Source organism: Mytilus edulis, unplaced genomic scaffold, assembly GCF_963676685.1.
Source record: "Mytilus edulis unplaced genomic scaffold, xbMytEdul2.2 SCAFFOLD_1488, whole genome shotgun sequence".
NCBI classification, from domain to species: Eukaryota; Metazoa; Mollusca; class Bivalvia; order Mytilida; family Mytilidae; genus Mytilus; species Mytilus edulis.
Genome location: NW_027268863.1, coordinates 4,064 through 24,127, shown reverse-complemented (window position 1 = coordinate 24,127; position 20,064 = coordinate 4,064). Strand labels below are relative to the sequence as shown.

General features: G+C 31.3%; 1 protein-coding gene across 2 annotated transcripts; it reads right to left on the bottom strand.

The window, feature by feature from the left end:
• Nucleotides 1–1,795: 1,795 nt before the first annotated feature.
• LOC139508978 (UDP-glucuronic acid decarboxylase 1-like) lies at nt 1,796–19,665 on the bottom strand (the record flags this gene model as incomplete). Of its 2 annotated transcripts, XM_071296030.1 has the most annotated exon segments (11): nt 1,796–1,899; nt 2,895–3,057; nt 4,018–4,137; nt 4,505–4,626; nt 7,657–7,716; nt 8,537–8,641; nt 10,171–10,351; nt 11,524–11,581; nt 15,734–15,748; nt 16,705–16,782; nt 19,629–19,665. In XM_071296030.1, coding segments are annotated over 11 exon segments (1,043 nt in total), but the record flags the coding sequence as incomplete, so codon positions are not given.
• Between the last annotated feature and the right edge of the window lie 399 nt (nt 19,666–20,064).

Below are 20,064 nucleotides of genomic sequence, written 5' to 3'. Positions count from 1 at the left end.
TGTCTTGTCTTATCTAGATATCATGACCAAATCAGCCCTATCATGGTAAAGTTGACATGGGAAATACTGTTTCCGTGCTTTTCAGCTTTTAGACTGGTGGAACGATTCAGAATACATCCTTTTAAATGGATCTGACTTGCACCTCACCAAACTTTGGACAAATTAAAAAAAAAAAAAAAAAAAAGTATTTTTTTAACCTAAAATGTCATGAGAAAGTATTATGTGTTGTGATTATTTTATAATTTCAACATTTGTTCTGTGTGACATCTTTACTTGTACGTCATTTGGTCTCTTGTAGAGAATTGTCTCAGTCAACAATAATACAACATCCTTTTATCTTTATATTGATAAACAAAAAATATTGTTTCCTTCACTTTCATCAAAAACTACCTAAATGCCAACATCAACAATATGAATAAAGATGACAATGCTTAAATTACAGATTTATTTTCTTAATAATTTTTATTAGCCATATAAGATTAAGTGAAGAAAACCTTTTGATACCATCATATTCCAAGTAAAATTGCATCACATTACCATTATGCTAAAAGAGGAGAATACTACTAGAATATGCACTTGAAGAAACATTATTAACAAAATAACCTCATTAATAATATTTATCTGATCTAGACAATTGAATTGACAAATCTACAGACCTGCCAACTATCCCGATTTTCGCGGTATCATCCCGATTTTCATCCCTCAACCCGAATCCCGATATCGGGATTCTAAAACAAGTCAAAATCCCGATTTTCACAAAATATACCAGAAAAAAATATTTGGTTTCCGAGAAGTTTTTCTATTAATAATCTATAATTTTACCTGGGGACATATTATGACAAGTTAACAATACACAACAGGTGTCATAATTTGTTGTTGCAAGTAATCGGATTACCTGATGGGTCATAACAATCCTCAAAATTAATTAATATTATTATTTGTTAACAGAAAGTCGGTCAGTTGGCCTTTCATTTTTAATCAATTTATCATACGAGCACAATTTGCAACGTTTACCATAGTCCCATAACGAAATCGTAATTAACTTAAAGATGAGAACTGTAATGAACTCTTAAAAAAACATCGCTTATCTTGAAATCTATTTAATTTTTAAATCAGACAAGTGTCTGTTGATTTAAAATCGACGCCATTTTGTATTCTTCTACTGTGAATAAACCTCCGCCGGTAAGAGCACCTCCGAACACAAAGAAAGATAACTCAACTTTTATCCATTTTCTCATTAATACTGATAGACTTAATCAAAATCTGTATTTATCCTTCTAACTTAAGACATATAGGTTTAGGTTTTTTGAGGCATGGTCCAAAGATAAGAAGGTTTTTGGAGGGGGAAAAGGGGGGTTTTCACTAAGTATCCTTTATTTTTTAATGCTATTTTTCTCTATTCTTAAGTTATTTTGTCAATTTTAAAATAAGTACAAGAATCATGCAAATAAAAGAAATCAAGGCTTATAAGATCATCATCAGTATACCAAAAGAAAAAAGAAGAGACATGAGACTATTTTAAGAGTAAAAAACAGTGCACACAGAAATGCCGCAAAAATTGTCCCTTAAAAATCTGGTCGCGCACTAAATCCCCCATGGAGATTTTCAAAGTTGGCAGGTCTGAATCTATACTTGCCCAGTGGATAAAAATAAAAAAACAGAGAAACAAGTATATTCCTTAAATTTATTAGGTCAAATGAACTGTTTGTATTATGTAAAAAAGCCTGTGTAGGGAATTTCTAAAGGTTGAATAAGTTACAAATAAATGATGGAGATATGATAATATATAACTTACTTTAGGTGACCAGCCCAGAATATTTTTAGCTCTAGTAATATCTGGCTTCCTTTTCCTGGGATCATCAGTCATAGGAGGCTTTTTAACAATTTTACTATTTCCACCTGAAAATATTCCAAGAGAATTAGTTAATATATAAAAGAAAAAGCAATTTTCATCTTTTTAATATATTTTTTACCTTTCTGAACCAATTTCTTTGGTAATTTTTTAAGATGAGGCTTACTTGAATAACATTTCCTTCAGGGAACCTTATTCTGACACAAATTGGCTTTAATTTAACCTTTATTTTTTTTTTTTTTAGGAAATTCAATGAAGGTTTCAAAGGTTACTGAAGTTTTTAAAACTCAAACTATCAAATGTATTCAGACACTAACTGGAAGACCTACAGGGTATTTTCATTTATAAATAAAATACATATAAAAAACTGAAATAAATATTCTACCTTCTCATTCAGATTCTTTAACTTTATCATGTGGATACTTCTGTCCAAGATTAATGAAATTTTGTGAATGTTTGATAAAGACCAATACTGCCTCAGGACCTGCATGGTTGCATGCAATTGATTGAGGTAAAATCATTTGCCTCCATATGTTAAAGTAAGGAAAAGTTTGACTAATATTTTTCCTATACAATGAGATTGTAAAATTTGAAACTATACGTTTAACAGGAAGTAGCAGCACCACTTCAACTCAACATTGTCAAGCTGCAGACCAAATAGAATATCCGTCCCTTTCCTACAAGCCCAGAAAACTTTGACAAAAGTGTCAAAGTTTTCTAACCAAGGACTTTGGAAAGGAACAACAAGGACTTTGGAAAGGAACAAGCAGTTACTAGACCTACTTTTGCTGTGGACAACCCATGTTATAGTTAAAACCCCAGACTGAACCTGAATGTTGAAGATACTGATGATCACTATATCTTGTCCTAACATCCTCGGCGCCAATAAAAAGGACAGATAAATGATCTTTCTGACTCATGTCATATGTCATAGCAATGCTTCATAAATATATTAAAACTAAAGTAAAAGAACATTATTTACATACCAACTTAACTTTTAATAATATTACATACCAACTAAACTTTTAATAATTTTACATACCCACTAAACCTTTAATAATTTTAGCAAAGTCTCCAATGGTGTACTCGTCTGGATTACCAATATTAACTGGCATGGAATAGTTACTATTCATCAATCTGATTAAACCATCCACTAAATCTGATACATATTGAAACGACCTGGTCTGTTTGCCCTCACCGTATATCTATAATAGAAAATCATAGCAATCTGACACAGTTCAATATCAGATATAACATGCCCTTGTTATGTATCTACATTAGAAATCATAGCAATCTGACAAAGATCAATATTAGAAATAACTCGCTATATATTTACAATAGAAAATCATATAATAGAAATAACTCGCTATATATTTACAATAGAAAATCATATAATAGAAATAACTCGCTATATATTTACAATAGAAAATCATATAATAGAAATAACTCGCTATATATTTACAATAGAAAATCATATAATAGAAATAACTCGCTATATATTTACAATAGAAAATCATAGCAATCAGTTCATTATCAGAAATAACTTGTCATCACCCTATATCTACAATAGAAATTCATAGCAGTCTGACACAGTTCAGTATCAACAAGAATGTGTCCAAAGAACACGGATGCCCCACTTGCATTATCATTTTCCATGTTCAATGGACCGTGAAATTGGGTAAAAAATCTAATTTGGCCTTAAAAGTAAATTGATCAACCAGAGGGAACATGTGTACTAAGTTTCAAGCTGATTGGACTTTAACTTCATTGAAAACTACCTTGAACAAAAACTTTAACCTGAAACTCACACTTTTAACTTCTATGTTTAGTGGACCATGAAAATGGGGTCAAAAGATTAATCTTGTTTTAAAATAAGAAAGATCATATCATAAGAAACATGTGTACTAAGTTTCAAGTTGATTGGACTTTAGCTTCTTCAAAAACTACCTTGACCAAAAACTTTAACCTGAAATGGGACGACAAACAGACGGACGGACAGACGGAAGGACGCACAGCCCAGAAAACATAATGCCCCTCTACTATCGTAGGTGGGGCATAAAAAAAACTGACATGTTTTCCTATTCATTGTTTTGATGTTAGAATCCATAGGGAGGGTAATAACCATTCCCAAAATAAAATTAGTTAAACCTGATTAAGAAACTTACAGTTATAGGTTTATCTTGTAAAGACTGTAGTATAAAGTTACTGACAACACGGCCATCATTAAGATGCATTCTGGGACCAAACGTATTAAATATTCTAGCTACTCTGATTTCTGTACCATCCTGAAAAATATAATGTTTATTATGAAATTCACAAAAAGTAATACAGGTAATCATGATATAATATTTTCTAATAGTCAAATTCTGCATGGCAAGCTGTGTTAGGTCAATATTTCATGCCTTAGATTTGTGTATTTGGCATTTTATATTTTAGAAATAATACTATCTGAATTCCCTAATTTTCCAAAACCTGTCCTGTTTCAAATATCAAGACAAATAATAAAAGCATCAGAAAAAAATTCTGAATTCAAAGTATTTCCCTGTAATCAATTAAAATAATAAATTCCAAAATTTGCCCTTTCTTTTTTCACAAATCACCAGTACAAAGAAGCTAAATCCAATATGGTTTTGATTTAACATAAATGGTCACCTGTCTATGATAAGCATAACACATTGTTTCTGCTACTCTTTTACCCTCATCATAACATGCTCTTGGTCCTATAGGATTAACATGGCCCCAATAATCCTCATTCTGTGGATGAATCTCTGGATCTGAAAATGAGCAAAAATTAAATGAAAATAGAATTTCCTGTACTATCAATGGTCAATTTGTTTTTGACACAAAAACATATCTCCCTCCTGTGAAAATTAAAAAGGAAAAGTCACTGTACAAAACTATCACATCAAAACTGCACAACTACATATGTTATTAGGCATTCTGACAAGTGTATTTTCATTCAAATGCAAATTATAGAAGTCAAACAGGCAAATTATAGAAGTCAAACAGGCAAAATTATAGAGGTAAAACAGGCAAACATTATTCTACCTTAATCAAAGCGCTGTAAGCGCTGAAGGCAGTTAACCAAAAACCAAGTTCTCAAACATGTAGGGGTAGGCAGAGGATTTAGGGGGGTGCCCCCCCCCCCCTTTTGGGAAAAAAAATTAGTTGCTTATATAGGGAATCACTGAAGCGTGACTGGAGCGGGTCCCCTCTTAGGATGGTCAGTGGGCCCCCACTTATGAAAATTTCTGGATCCGCTACTGGGGGTAGGGTGACCCTAGGGACTTCCCCTACATTTCATTTTATTTGTTATATTGTCCCATACATGAATATATATGGTTTAGGGGGGGGGATCTCATTGGTTTCTAAGTTCTCAAACAGGAGGGGTAGGGTGACCCCAGGGACTCCCCCTATATTTCATTTAATTAGTTATATTGGCCCATACATGAATATATATTGTTTCGGGGTGGGGATCTTGACCGTTTCCAAGTTCTTAAACAGGAGGGTTGGGGTGACCACAGGGACTTCCCCTATATTTCATTTGATTTGTTATATTGTCCCATACATGAGTATATATGGTTTAGGGGTGAGGATCTTGACCATTTCCAAGTTCTCAAACAGGAGGGTGTACAGTGACCCCAGGGACGCCCCCTATCTTTCATTTGAACTGTTATATTGTCCCGTACATGAATATATATGGTTAAGGGTTGGGGATCTCAACGGGTTTCAAATTCTCAAACAGGAGGGGTGGGGTGACCCAAGGGACTCCCTCTATATTTAATCTGATTTGTTATATTGTCCCATACATGAATATATATGGTTTAAGGTTGGGGATCTCGACCATTTTTAAATTCTAAAACAGGAGGGTTGGGGTGACCCCCAGCGACTCTTCCTATGTTTCATTTGATTTTTCATATTGTCACAAACATGAATATATATGGTTAAAGGGTGTGGATCTCGACCGTTTCCAAGTTCTCAAACAGGAGGGTGGGGTAACTCTATGGACTCCCCCTATATTTCATTATATTGTCCTATACTTGAATATATGCAGGGGCAGATTCAGTCGGGGGGGGGGGGGGGGGGGGGCGTGCACCCCCCATAAATTTGCAAAGCATGGGTTGTTCTCAGCTTAAAGAATATTCCGATAATTTTACCTCAATATTTTTTTAGCCTCGCTCTGCTCGGAGAAAATTTAAGTTAGCACCCCTCCTAACCTAAAATCCTGGATCTGCTCCTCATGTGGTTTAGGGGTGGGAGCTCGACCGTTTCCAAGTTATTAAACAGGAGGGGGTGGAGTGGCCCAAAGGATGCCACCTATATATCATATGATTTACTTACATTCAGGTATATATACTATAGTTGCATTATTTGTTAAAATAAAGAAACTTTCAGCTACTTTAATTGACCCTTCAAAACTGAGATAAAAAAAATAATCCTTTGAAATTGCAGTACTATGTTTACACTTTAAAAGCATCTCACATGCATTATCATCATTTATCACTGATAAAGAAAATTTAGACTGTGACCATGAACATGTATATTGTTAGATATACTGTTCCCAGCTGTCACGTTGTATTGGATTTTTAAATTAAAATTTGTCAAAAAGAATTTTGAGTTTCTGCATAAAATATTTTTTTGCTTTTTCTTTCTTTTATATATATCTTTTGATTTACAATTCTAGTGTTTATATTCATTTACCATGCATAGATGTATTTTTTTCACCTGCGTAATTGATCGCCAAACCCGGAATTACCCTTATCCGCTTCCGGGATCGGATCCGATATTGTAAAATTTTGTCTTCACGGCCGCCATTTTTATGTTTTTACAATGTTGTTTTTGTCAATCAGATACGATTTTACTCGAATTTATACAATATTTGTCGGCTATTTTCTGTATAAAGCTAGCGATTGAACAAAACGAACATCGCTGTCATGAATAATAATGATAAAAATAAGTTTTTAGCTCGTTTAATTGGAGACTTTGGTGAACATGGTGAAAAGGTAATGGTTTGCCAAGTTAACTCTTATTTTCTTTCAAGTGGAAGGTGACTACGTCGGGCGTAGCTAGAAACCAACTATCCTAGGCGAAATTCCGCTTGCAAAAGTGGAAGGTCGCGGATCTCGGACCACTGCTAATTTGCACACCTGCCTCCAAATTGAAAAGATACGAACATTTCTTTTTCTAATTTGAAATTGCCGCCAACAGCATGAACAGTTGAACTTATTATATAATAGACTACTGACGTAGTTGTACTACGTATTGATGACAAACAATATTCCTACGACTTTTACCATTTGGGAAATCTAAACTACTTGTCTTAAGAGATTTTCGGCGATTAAATATTTCATACAATTGTTCTTTGACATCTTGGCCGAAAGTACAAGTCATAATGAACTACACAAGGGTTCTTAATAAGCACTACTTCCTATGTGTAACTTTAAAACTTTTGGATAAATCGACGATCATTTAAGGTTTTTCTGATCATATTTTTTGTAATCCAGAATAAAAAGTATTAAAAAAGTGTTCAATTAGTTATATATAACATAGTAGCGAGCTAGATAATAACAATGGCAAGTATTTCAGCATTTATTGGGAAGAACACAAATCTAGGGTGCTCGCATAATGCAGCTTAACTGCATAAAAATAAAATGTATTAGAAAGCTATTTTCCCATTTCTTGAGTTGTGTAGAAACAAAGACTAGAAAGAGCTGATGTCTTCTGTTCTTGGAAAGATAAGAATTACAGACTCAAGGTCAACTTATATGCTCTGACCACTTATGTGTAAATTTCACCACACTTACCTCCATAAACTTCAGAAGTAGAGGCTAACAACAGTCTACCTCTCACACGTTTTGTCAGGCCTAAAATTGAAAATAATTACTGTCTTAATTGATCTTTAACTAAATTGAGCATTAACAGGATGATATTTTTAAAATAGAGCAAGCAGAATTTTACTGTATAGTGCTTTTGTAAAAGACCTCTCAGTAACGTATAAGTAAAAAATAAATAATCTAACTACACTTATTATGTTCTATGATACTATATTACTGTTTATAAAATATTTAGCCAAAATGTGTTTTACATATATTTTGTTTACACCATATGCCTTTTATATAAGGATTGGATGCTTCTTTTTGTAATTTATGGGGTGTAAAAGTGTTGACCAAAGTACATTTTGTATGAAGCTCAGAAGCAAGAATCATTCAACTTATAATTACATTTTAAAAGCTTTGATCATGAAAACACGATTTCAAAATTTTCTTTAATTTACCTGTGCACTTTATTGTGGGACCTTGTGTTACATTTCATTGTGTAATGAATGTTAATTTCAGAAAGACACAAGATTACTGTTAGCCAATCAAATAATGTGACATAATGAAACATACATGCGATGTAATTGGTTTTATTAATGCTGTATATTATTTCATGTTTTTCATAAAAATTCTGTCATTTATTGAGATAGTTTTTAATCATTGATTCAATGTTAACTGAAACATGAATTATATTTAAGGTAGCACAATACAAAGATTTTTCATCCCCAATCAGACATTTTTAAACTGATGTAATTCCACTCATCTTTCTTTAAATTTTATAAATGAGGTAAGTTTAAAGTTGTCTGATTGGGAGTGAAAAAATCTTTGTATTGTGCTACCTTAAATGAAGAAACCAATGACAACTCACCTAACATATTATTTGTGCCAATGGTATTTGTCTTGATAGTTTTGACTGGATTATACATATAATTAGGTGGAGAGGCTGGTGATGCTAAGTGGTAAACCTGATCAACTGCAATGTATAAAAAATATGTTCAATTAAATAGTAAAGAATACATAATAGTTCATCTGAGATCTTCCATTTATTCATTTCTTAGGGATCCTTTCGAAACAATACTCACTGTGTGTTGGACATTTCTTAGGGATCCTTTCGAAACAATACTCACTGTGTGTTGGACATTTCTTAGGGATCCTTTCGAAACAATACTCACTGTGTGTTGGACATTTCTTAGGGATCCTTTCGAAACAATACTCACTGTGTGTTGGACATTTCTTAGGGATCCTTTCGAAACAATACTCACTGTGTGTTGGACATTTCTTAGGGATCCTTTCGAAACAATACTCACTGTGTGTTGAACATTTCTTAGGGATCCTTTAGAAACAATACTCACTGTGTGTTGGACATTTCTTAGGGATCGTTGGAGAAACAATACTCACTGTGTGTTGGACATTTCTTAGGGATCCTTTAGAAACAATACTCACTGTGTGTTGGACATTTCTTAGGGATCCTTTGAGAAACAATACTCACTGTGTGTTGGACATTTCTTAGGGATCCTTTCGAAAACAATACTCACTGTGTGTTGGACATTTCTTAGGGATCCTTTAGAAACAATACTCACTGTGTGTTGGACATTTCTTAGGGATCGTTTGAGAAACAATACTCACTGTGTGTTGGACATTTCTTAGGGATCGTTGGAGAAACAATACTCACTGTGTGTTGGACATTTCTTAGGGATCCTTTAGAAACAATACTCACTGTGTGTTGGACATTTCTTAGGGATCCTTTGAGAAACAATACTCACTGTGTGTTGGACATTTCTTAGGGATCGTTGGAGAAACAATACTCACTGTGTGTTGGACATTTCTTAGGGATCGTTTGAGAAACAATACTCACTGTGTGTTGGACATTTCTTCCCAATCCTGATGTATTATGATCAATAACAAATATTTCAATCTGTGATTTTTATCAAAAACATTGTCTGTTAATTAACCTTCAGGTTTTATTGTCTAAGCTTATCCAATGATGACCATGACAACTTCAGATGCATGAAAAATGTGAGATGATATTATGTCAGTTTATTAAACTTCTTCATAACAGTTGCTGAATGGTTTGGTGTAATTACAAATTTCTTTCAGAATGGGTTAATTCTAGTATATCTGTTTCACTTTTGTTTTATTTTTTTTTCATCACCTTTTTTCCCTTTCAAATTGTGATGTGTATTTGCCTGATTTTTAACAGAAGTTCACTACATATAGAAAATCTGCGTTGGAATATATATACAAGAGTTCAGAAGACAATAATCCAATCGCAGTACATTATTGAAGATTTTGATCAAATAAAGGATTATCTTTTGTACACATATTTAATAGTAAAACTTACTTTTCAAGTATATAAAACATATTCATCTTTTTGTTAAGAATGTCATTATGAATACTGTTTCTACAATTTTATAAGCATTGTAATAAGATTTAAAACATGTGACTGTTTATAGTTTCTAAATATAAGAACATTAAAGTGCAATGCATAAAAGTGAAACAAACCTTCTATAAATAAAGGATTAATTACATCATGATTGAGTAACTCAAAGTTTTCATGACCAATCCAATGTTCCACATTTCTTTTCCGACCAGTAAAGAAATTATCTACAACTGTTACTTCGTGTCCTTCCATCATTAGTCTGTCAACCAGGTGGGAACCAACAAAACCAGCACCACCTGTTATCTAAAACAGTTAATTTGTATCAGCTTAACGAAGTGTTCAAGTATGACTATTCATATAGAGCTCTGACTTACAGTTCCTTAAAACTTTGCTTTAAGGGGGTACCTAACACTACAGGGAGATAACTCTGTAAAATCAGCTAAACGTTTTAATTACGTTGTGTTGTAAAGGGAATATTCGGCATCCAAATGATCAAAATAAGTGTTTGTCAAACTGCTATGTAACCAGTGTAATTTTTCAGATAAATTGGTTGGTTCAAATGTTTCTAAATTCTTATATTTTTGTCGAAAAGTCATAGTCAATACTTTGTCAAAATTGTATGAAATTTAAACAAGCTAAATTAATTTTAGTTAAGGTGTTGGGTGCCACCTTACAGAAATAAATTTGTTTTTGATTTCAAATGTATATACAATGTATGATGTTCCATCTTTATACATAGCATGTCATAAAATATGAGAGAAAATTTACTGATCATTCAAAAAAGGGTAAGTTCATGTGGATTTTCATTGGAGTATTTAATGTAGATGTAGATTTGGGTCCACATGAAATACTGTTAACAACTTATTTTCACGATTGATTTATTTTTGCGACTTTTGTGAGTAGAAAAATAACGTGAATATTAATCGTCCCAAATATGTAATACTTTTCATTCCTTAAAGAAAATCAGAAGATTGCGAAAATAAGTTGGTTTACAGTAGTAAAGATTTTCAATTATATTAAAAAGTATTTTGCTACGGGTGGAGCACAGTTTGACCTCAAAAAGAATGCTGCATATATCTCAATAAAATCCTTTCCGAGTATTGCCAAATCAGCATCAATGTTTTTACACATGAAATAAAACCTTTTGAATTTTGTTATTACCATAAACTCTACATAAATTAATCTTTACAAAAAGAAAAAAAAGTCAGTGATTGCAAGATATATATTGTTTGCTTTTTGAACAAGAGGCAATCTAATTAAAATCAAATCCTTGACATATCAGAACAGGAACAATTCAAGGATTTGATTTTAATTACATTGAAGAATGGGCTTCTTTTAGTTCAGGCAAGTTAAAAATTGAATGTGTGTATCAGTAAGTTTTTTAATATATGTGTTTGATTATTGACATCCTCAACCACCTGTACCAATTATATGTATAATTCACTTTCATTTCTATCTAATATGTATGTACATACCAGTATTCTTTTTCTGTCTTTTACATTTAAGAATGCAACTTCAGGATACACTTTCTGTCTAAAAAAGTAGAAAAATATATTTAATACATACTACATAAATTCCATTTGTTGGTTAAGTATGAGGTTATAAGCAACCCTTTCATTCTAATATCTTATCAATGAATTTTGAAATATTCTCTAAAATGAGAGTCATTTTATTCACAAAGTGGCAGTTATACACTTCATGTTTTATGTTTAGTACTTAATGTAGAACTTTCTATTCCATATCATTTCATTTCAACAAAATAATTGCTACTTAAACGAGACCACTTTACAATTAATGTGGCTTTAAAATTACCTATATACTAATTTTGTGCATCCCACCTTGCTACACTAGATTTAATAGCACTATGAGCAGTAATTTCTATAAGATGTGTTGATGACAAATTGGTCTCATGCAATTTATTAAAAGGAAGTGAGGATATTAGTGCAACTTCTGCCAAAATTGGTGCAGCTTTTTAGTTGAGTGCTCATTTAACTCTTGATAATACAGGTGCATTATGGGAAATGACAATTAGGTACTAAAAGAAATAAACAAATAACTAGACTATACAGGAAAACACTATCAAATAAGGTTAAATGAGCTATTTAAAAATGTTTCCCTTTACAATTTGCTTCTACAAAATAAAACTCAAAGTTCAAACCATTTTGTATTGCTCAACTGGCTAATATATTAAACTTTAAAGTGTTCTACTGACAACATCTTAACAACAATTACTGCATAAGGTGGCTCTGGCCTATTCGAAGTTTCTATCAGAAGTGCCGTATTTTTTGTTATTTTATTCTTTACCATGTTTACAGAAAGTGAATCGAATTGGTCTAAAAAAAAATAGGGGTTCACGGACAATTTAAGCTCAAAATTTTACTTTTTTACTACAGGTATGAAAAAGGGACCATTTTTCAATAAAATGATAGGGAAAATAGAGGTGTTGACATATTTTTATCGGAATATCTAAAAAAACATTCTATGACACTTAGTCCAAAACTGTAGTATAAAAAGCTGAAATATAGCTTCAAAGAATGAGCAAATAAAAAACATAGGTCACCGATAAGGAAAAAAAAATATTTTGGCTTAAAACCCAAATTTTGGCAGGAAAATGATGAAAATGGGTGAAATGTCATTTTGACCCTTTAACCAATACAGATTATAACGAAAATATTCTATTAATTACATAACTACAATGATTTAACACTTCTAATTAATCAAAATATTTTAAAAAATTACATCGAATTTACGACAAATACTTTTGTAATTCATGCTTGAAATTATGCGCAGTTGAATAGTCCCGAGCCACCTTAATTGAGGCATAGTATTCAATCATAAATGCATGGATAAACTCTATTCTTCAAGATATTTAGAAACAAGAATGTGTCCATAGTACATGGATGCCCCATTTGCATTCTCATTTTCTATGTTTAATAAACCATTAAATTAGGGTCTAAACTCTTATTTGCCACTAAAATTAGAAAGATCACTTCACAGAGAAAATGTTTACTAAGCTTCAAGTTGGTTTGAACTTCAATTTCATCAACAAGAGTGCACACGCTGAAATGTCTCCCCTTCTTTACTCATCATTGATATTATGTTGATATCCGAAATATAAAGCTTTATTACAACTGTCACATAAACTTAACATTAACCAAATAAATAAAACATTGATCAATGAACCATGAAAATGAGGTCAAGGTCAGATGAACCATGCCAGGCAGGCATGTACAGCTAACCATTCTTCCATACAACAAATATAGTTGACCCATTGCTAATAGTTTAAGAAAAACAGACCAAAACACAAAAAGTTAACATAGCAATGAACAGTGAAAATGAGGTCAAGGTCAAATAAAACCTGCATGACTGACATATAGATCATAAAATATTTCCATACAGCAAATATAGTTGACCTATTGCATATAGTATTAGGAAAAAAAAGACAAAAAATCAAAATCTTAACTTTGACCACTGAACCATGATAATGAGGTCAAGGTCAGATGAAACCTGCCAGCTAGACATGTACACCTTACAATCATCCCATACACCAAATATAGTAGACCTATTGCATGCAGTATAAGAAAAAAAGACCAAAACACAAAAACTTAACTATATGCCACTGAACCATGAAAATGAGGTCAAGGTCAGATGACACCTGCCAGTTGGACATGTAAACTTTACAGTCCTTCCATACACCGAATATACTAGACCTATTGCTTATAGTATCTGAGATATGGACTTAACCACCAAAACTTAACCTTGTTAACTGATCCGTAAAATGAGGTCGAGGTCAAGTGAAAACTGTCTGATGGGCATGAGGACCTTGCAAGGTATGCACATACCAAATATAGTTATCATATTATAATTATCTTATAATAAGAGAGAATTTAACATTACAAATAAAAATCTTAACTTTTTTTTCTTGTAGTCACTGAACCATGAAAATGAGGTCAAGGACATTGGACATGTGACTGACGGAAACTTCATAACATGAGGCATCCATATACAAAGCATGAAGCATCCAGGTCTTCCACCTTCCAAAATATAAAGCTTTTAAGAAGTTAGCTACCCCCGCCGCCGCCGGATCACTATCCCTATGTCAAGTTTTCTGTTTGCAGGCTCGACAAAAACTACCTTGACCAAAAACTTTGACATGAAGCAAGACAGACGAAGGGAAGACAGAATGAAAGGATGGACGCATGAACAAACAGATGCACTGAACAGAACCATAATGCCCCGCTCCTATCACAGGTGTGGCATCAAAACTTCTGATTCCAAATGGATAACTATGTGAAATATGGTATTAATATACTATCAAACCAGACCAATATGAAGAATAATTTGTCAGAATGGAACAAATTGTGAATGTTTCTATGAAGATCCATCTATACATTTATCCTCCCATGATTAGTTCATGCTGGAGAAGTAGTTTCAAAGAATATAATGATGTAGGGAAAATAATGTCGATGTCTTACACTTTACCCAACAACCAAATGAGCTAAATACTAAAGATTCTGAACTGAAAATGAATATGTAAATAAAACACCTTGTAAAGCATAAAAATGTATAAATAATATTTAAAGTTAGTTGATAAATTTTAATAAATAATTGACATCATCCACCTCAACTATACTAGAATAATGTGCAGTATTAAATTTATACCTAAAACTCATTCTGCCAGCACACAAATATATATAGATAAATATATAGAAGAGTATACATTATTCATTAGCATAAATCAAGAGATCACAGAATATTTAAATAATTAATATTATTATTCAGTTGCAACAATAGTTCTTGCCATTATGACTGGCACGCTTGAATTTCAATTGGATAAACTACTGTAGTATACAGATATTCACAGCAGTTCAGTATCTCTAGTATTATCAAATGTGATGTCATAACTTTCATTCAGCATGCAAAATGGTGCCAAGCACTATTCTATAAGGAATCAATTTTATCAACAACATAATCAAAGTTAATACTTGTTGATTTTGTGAGAAAAAAAACTGAAATATTTTGTGTTCCTCCCAAGTGTTTTTCTGTCAATAAGAAAGAACATACTTGATGATTTTTCTCTGTTTTTTTCCCCTTTATACTGACCCACCATCGTAAGTGTTAAGGTCATATGCATGTCTCCCTGTTTTAACTTGATTGAAGACAGACAAAAGTAATTGACGTTTTTTTTAAATAAAAGTCTTGCATATTATGTTTTTATATATATATGAAATAAAACACTGAAGAGTAGAATTTAGTTTTATGACAATTATGTAACGTAAAGTACATCGAGAAACTATATGTTATACACAATAATACTGTGTGCATGTACAAACTGTATTAGTAAATAATATATATGGCCACACAAAATTTAAACTTTGCTTATCAGATATATTTTCTTTGAGTCTTAAAACTTTTCTCCTTTATCAGATTATTTTTCGTCCATACTATAAATAAAGAAGCCAAAATTTGTAGAAATAATTTATTTTCTTTCAAACCTATCAAACATTAAATCCTCTCATATCAGTGACATAAAATAAAGCTGTATCAAAAACCAATATTAAAAATATATTAATTTATTTTCCAAACAAAATGTTATTTCAATAAAATAAAAGTGGAATAACAGAAAATGTGCTCAACTTCCAAGTGCAAAATTTTAATTATGTGTGGCTTAATGCAGAAATATACCTTGTCCCTTCAGACCTTGACAAAAAAAATCGAAAAATGAAAATCATATTTGACTCCACCTCAAACAAAAAAAGCATGTCCAGATAGTAAATAAATAATCATACAAAAAAGTTTTTCAACTTTTACAGCCTTTCAGAATGTGCTTTGTACAACAAATTGCACCATGCACATGCCATGAATTCTAATGTATGGAATTTTCAGGCCAGCTAGGCTTAACAGACCTGTCACACATTGTGCAGCTTTTTTTTTATCTGTGAAGTACCATAGGCATAGCTGAATGCAAAAATTGAAAACAGTCCATTTCAAACTTGACTTCAATTTTGTCATCATAAACTAAATATCAAATTTGAAAAACAAATGTTGAATGATTCATAAGTTATTCCACAAAAACAATTTTACTTTTTCATTTCTCTATCAAATTTTAAAATTAGTATAAACAAAAATGCTTCTAAAATTTCGATATCTAAATACTTTAACAAACAAGTCTGAATAATTGTACAGCTGACCATAGTTACAATTTAAGTCATTATGTGAACAAGCAAGCATGATTGAAGAGCGAGCCAGATTTTCTCAAAAGCTTGTGAACCAAGATCTATAATGCAAATACATAAAAAAATAATTCATAATCAAAATTGAAAAAAATAAAATTGATTTTTGTATGATTGATATAGTTTAGTTGTATTGCTGTAGAGCATTATTAAGTAAGCGTTTATAAATATAAGTTCTAAGTTGGAAAGAACTATAATTTCAATATAAAACACATGAACAGTGATTTTCCTAACTGAAAAGAAAGATTGATGTACATTTTGCATGTGAGGGCTGATTCCCATTGAAATTGAATATGCAAACAATACTTATGTTCATCTTTTAAAATTTATATAATTAACTTTACTCTTTTATTTTTTTCTGCTTATGTTTTGACAAATTATAATACTCAATGTAAATATAATTCACACTACATTGTAACTTACCCATGTTCCAGCTCCTGAACTCGTCGTTTCAAATTTTCAATTTCATTAAATAAATCATTATTAACACTTCTTCTTTCACTGAAAAAAAAAGAATTGGACATACGAAAATATTTCTGACTAATTTCTGTAATTCTTTACTTTTTTCCAAAAAAAACATACTAAAATAAATATCGTAATTTAGTTGTAAAAGATACTCACCCATTCTATGTACTTTTTGTGATGTGTAAAACCTCATGAGTATGTTAGTCTGTTTGATTTGACCCAGATAGTCTCTGTGAATGCATTGTCATGTTTTGGCAATATAAGTACTAATGCACCTTAATAAAATTTATTATTTCTTGTACACAACACAATGAAAATTATCTTCTCATAAATTCACAAGTTAACATATATATTTTCATATCTAAGTAACCATGTTTTATGTCCCTGAGTTGCCATATTAATTTTTAATAAAAGAAGTCTAAAGAGGTTCTGTTTCTTTATATAATATGTGCTATGAAGTACAATGTACCAAATATTGGCTGTAAGATCCCTTAGCATCAATGACACCATTTTTCTCATGAGTTATCATGTTTTTGCAAAAGGTTTCTTATCTGCTTATTTTTTTTACATTTATGTTTCATGACATTCAAATTATTTCAATATATACACCTTATCGCTATTTGGACCAATCCTGTAAAAACAGTCATTTAGACAACTTCCTGTTTGGGTCAACAGTTAACAAATCAAAGGTTATCAGTAACGAGCTAAGGGAGGAAAAAACTTAGAAAGTGATCACTAGGAAACTTTGATAGATTATGATCCACTTTTTTGAAACTCGAATATAATCAAAAAAATATTTTGTTTGAAGTATTTACAATGGTTTAAACAGGTCTCATTAACTAGAGGCTTTAAAGAGCCTGTGTCGCTCACCTTGGTCTATGTGAATATTAAACAAAGGAAGCAGATGGATTTTTGACAAAATTGTGTTTTGGTGATGGTGATGTGTTTGTACATCTTACTTCACTAAACAGTCTTGCTGCTTACAATTATCTCTATCTATAATGAACTTGGCCCAGTAGTTTCAGTGGAAAATGTTAATAAAAATTTACAAATTTTATGAAAATTGTTAAAAATTGACTATAGAGGACAATTACTCCTTAGGGGTCAATTGACCATTTCGGTCATGTTGACTTATTTGTAAATCTTACTTTGCTGAACATTATTGCTGTTTACAGTTTATCTCTATCTATAATAATATTCGAGATAATAACCAAAAAACAGCAAAATTTCCTTAAAATTACCGATTCAGGGGCAGCAACCCAACAACAGGTTGTCCAATTCATCTGAAAATTTGAGGGCAGATAGATCTTGACCTGATAAACAATTTTACTACATGTCAGATTTGCTCTGCATTGAACTGCATTTTACCCCTATGTTCTATTTTTAGCCGTGGCTGCTATCTTGAGCTAAAAAGTAACATGCATGGTGCATCGTTAAACAGGGTCCCAGACAGGGATGGGGTAATTGAAAATGTAATGGTAAAAAAGTAATGCATTACAATTTTCCATGTAATTGAATGTAATGTGTAACTGAGCATTTTTTTAATTACATGTAATGGTAATTTAATTAATTACATTCAAAAAAGCATGTAATGCTCAATTACTTTTGAATTACATTTCAATTCCATGTACTTTTATGGTGGATTTGTGATTAATAACATAAATTGTAAAATTATATTTATTTTGCAAATATTGATATCCCATACTTTTTTATATGAAGTCTGTAATTTATTCTGAAGTTTTTATATTATTCATTTGACCTACAGACATTTTTTTCTGTATAGTCTTATAATTTAAAAAAATGTGAGAATCATATGTATGTGTAGAAGGATTATAGAAATAAAAATTAACAGCTGTAAAAACAAACAGCAATTAATCAGATTAAAATGTCCAGGGACAATGCCACTATTACATGCATTTTATCTAATTAGCAAAACATTGCTAATATTAAGACATTATACACATTGTTTGTACTAAAAATTATTTCAAATATTGTGACTAGCACACTTTTTAATATTTTTAAAGTAAAAACAAAATATTTTTGATTTATTTATAATTTCTTTATTTACATTATTTTTAATTTATTTATAATTTCTTTATTTACATTATTTTTAATTTAAATGTCTTCATTTCTGAGATGTCAAATTACCCCTTAATGTACATGTATTGGCAAGTTAATGGGAACAAACTCCCTCTCCTATCAACACATCTTCTAATAATAGAACTTTCATGTTCTGATCAAGCAATATCTGCCACATTAGCTCCTGTTGAAAGACTATAGAATTGCTGTCAAAGTGTTCAGACCAGAGAGATGCAGACTAAATAACAAAACATTAAAATTACTAATGATTATAAAATGCAACGCTTAAACTATGTTTACATGAATATTTTAGACATGCATTATATATACATTAATAATATTGTTCAAAAATATTATGATGAAATGTAATGTGTAATTTAATTAATTACTTTAATAAAGTAATTGTGATTTAATTAATTACATTTCAAAAAGTGTGTAATGTGTAATTAGTGTAATTGATCATTTTTGCAATGTAATGTGTAATCTAATTAATTACATTCCAATGTAATTGACCCCAAGTCAGGTCCCAGATAGCTTACACTTGATGAAAAAGTTGTGTAATTTTAGAATTTTCCCGGAATGGAATAAATATATAGAAATTGGGTGTATTGTCAATATGAGGGTAGCATTCTACTATAACACATGACTTGGAGAAGTTTACATTTTTTATAATATTACTCTTAAGTAAAAAAACACTGAAAAACATGAACTTTTTATTTCAAGGACAATTTCAGAAATTTCAGTTTTAATCATGTAGTGCTGATCATTTTTTAAAATTTGTTTATCTTTTTTTTTCTACTTACATGTCTCCAACAGAATGTGAAAAGTTTCCAAACCATACTGCAATAAAAATAAATAATAAGAATTAAACTAAAAGGATTGTCTAGTGGTCAAGGATATTGAAAAGGTTTAATTTTAAATGAAGGTGAATTTAATCTCTAAGATAATAAATAATAGGTTTGTTTGCCCAAACGCTACCTATCCAGAAAAAAAGCTGCCTTAACTCAAATTCTTTTATTGTCCTGATTTGAAGAAGTTTTTTTTTAATCAAATAGGCATGAAGACTAATAAACATCTGATACTTCAATTTCATTTTTTTTAAAAAGAAAAAGAAAATGCCTACAATGAACCTACCTACCCACTGTCTCAACCTTTGGGTAGGGTTTGGGCAAACCAAAATATTTTTAAGTGTGGCCTGAACTCCCTATTTTCAGTGAAAATAATCTTGATTGTAGTCTG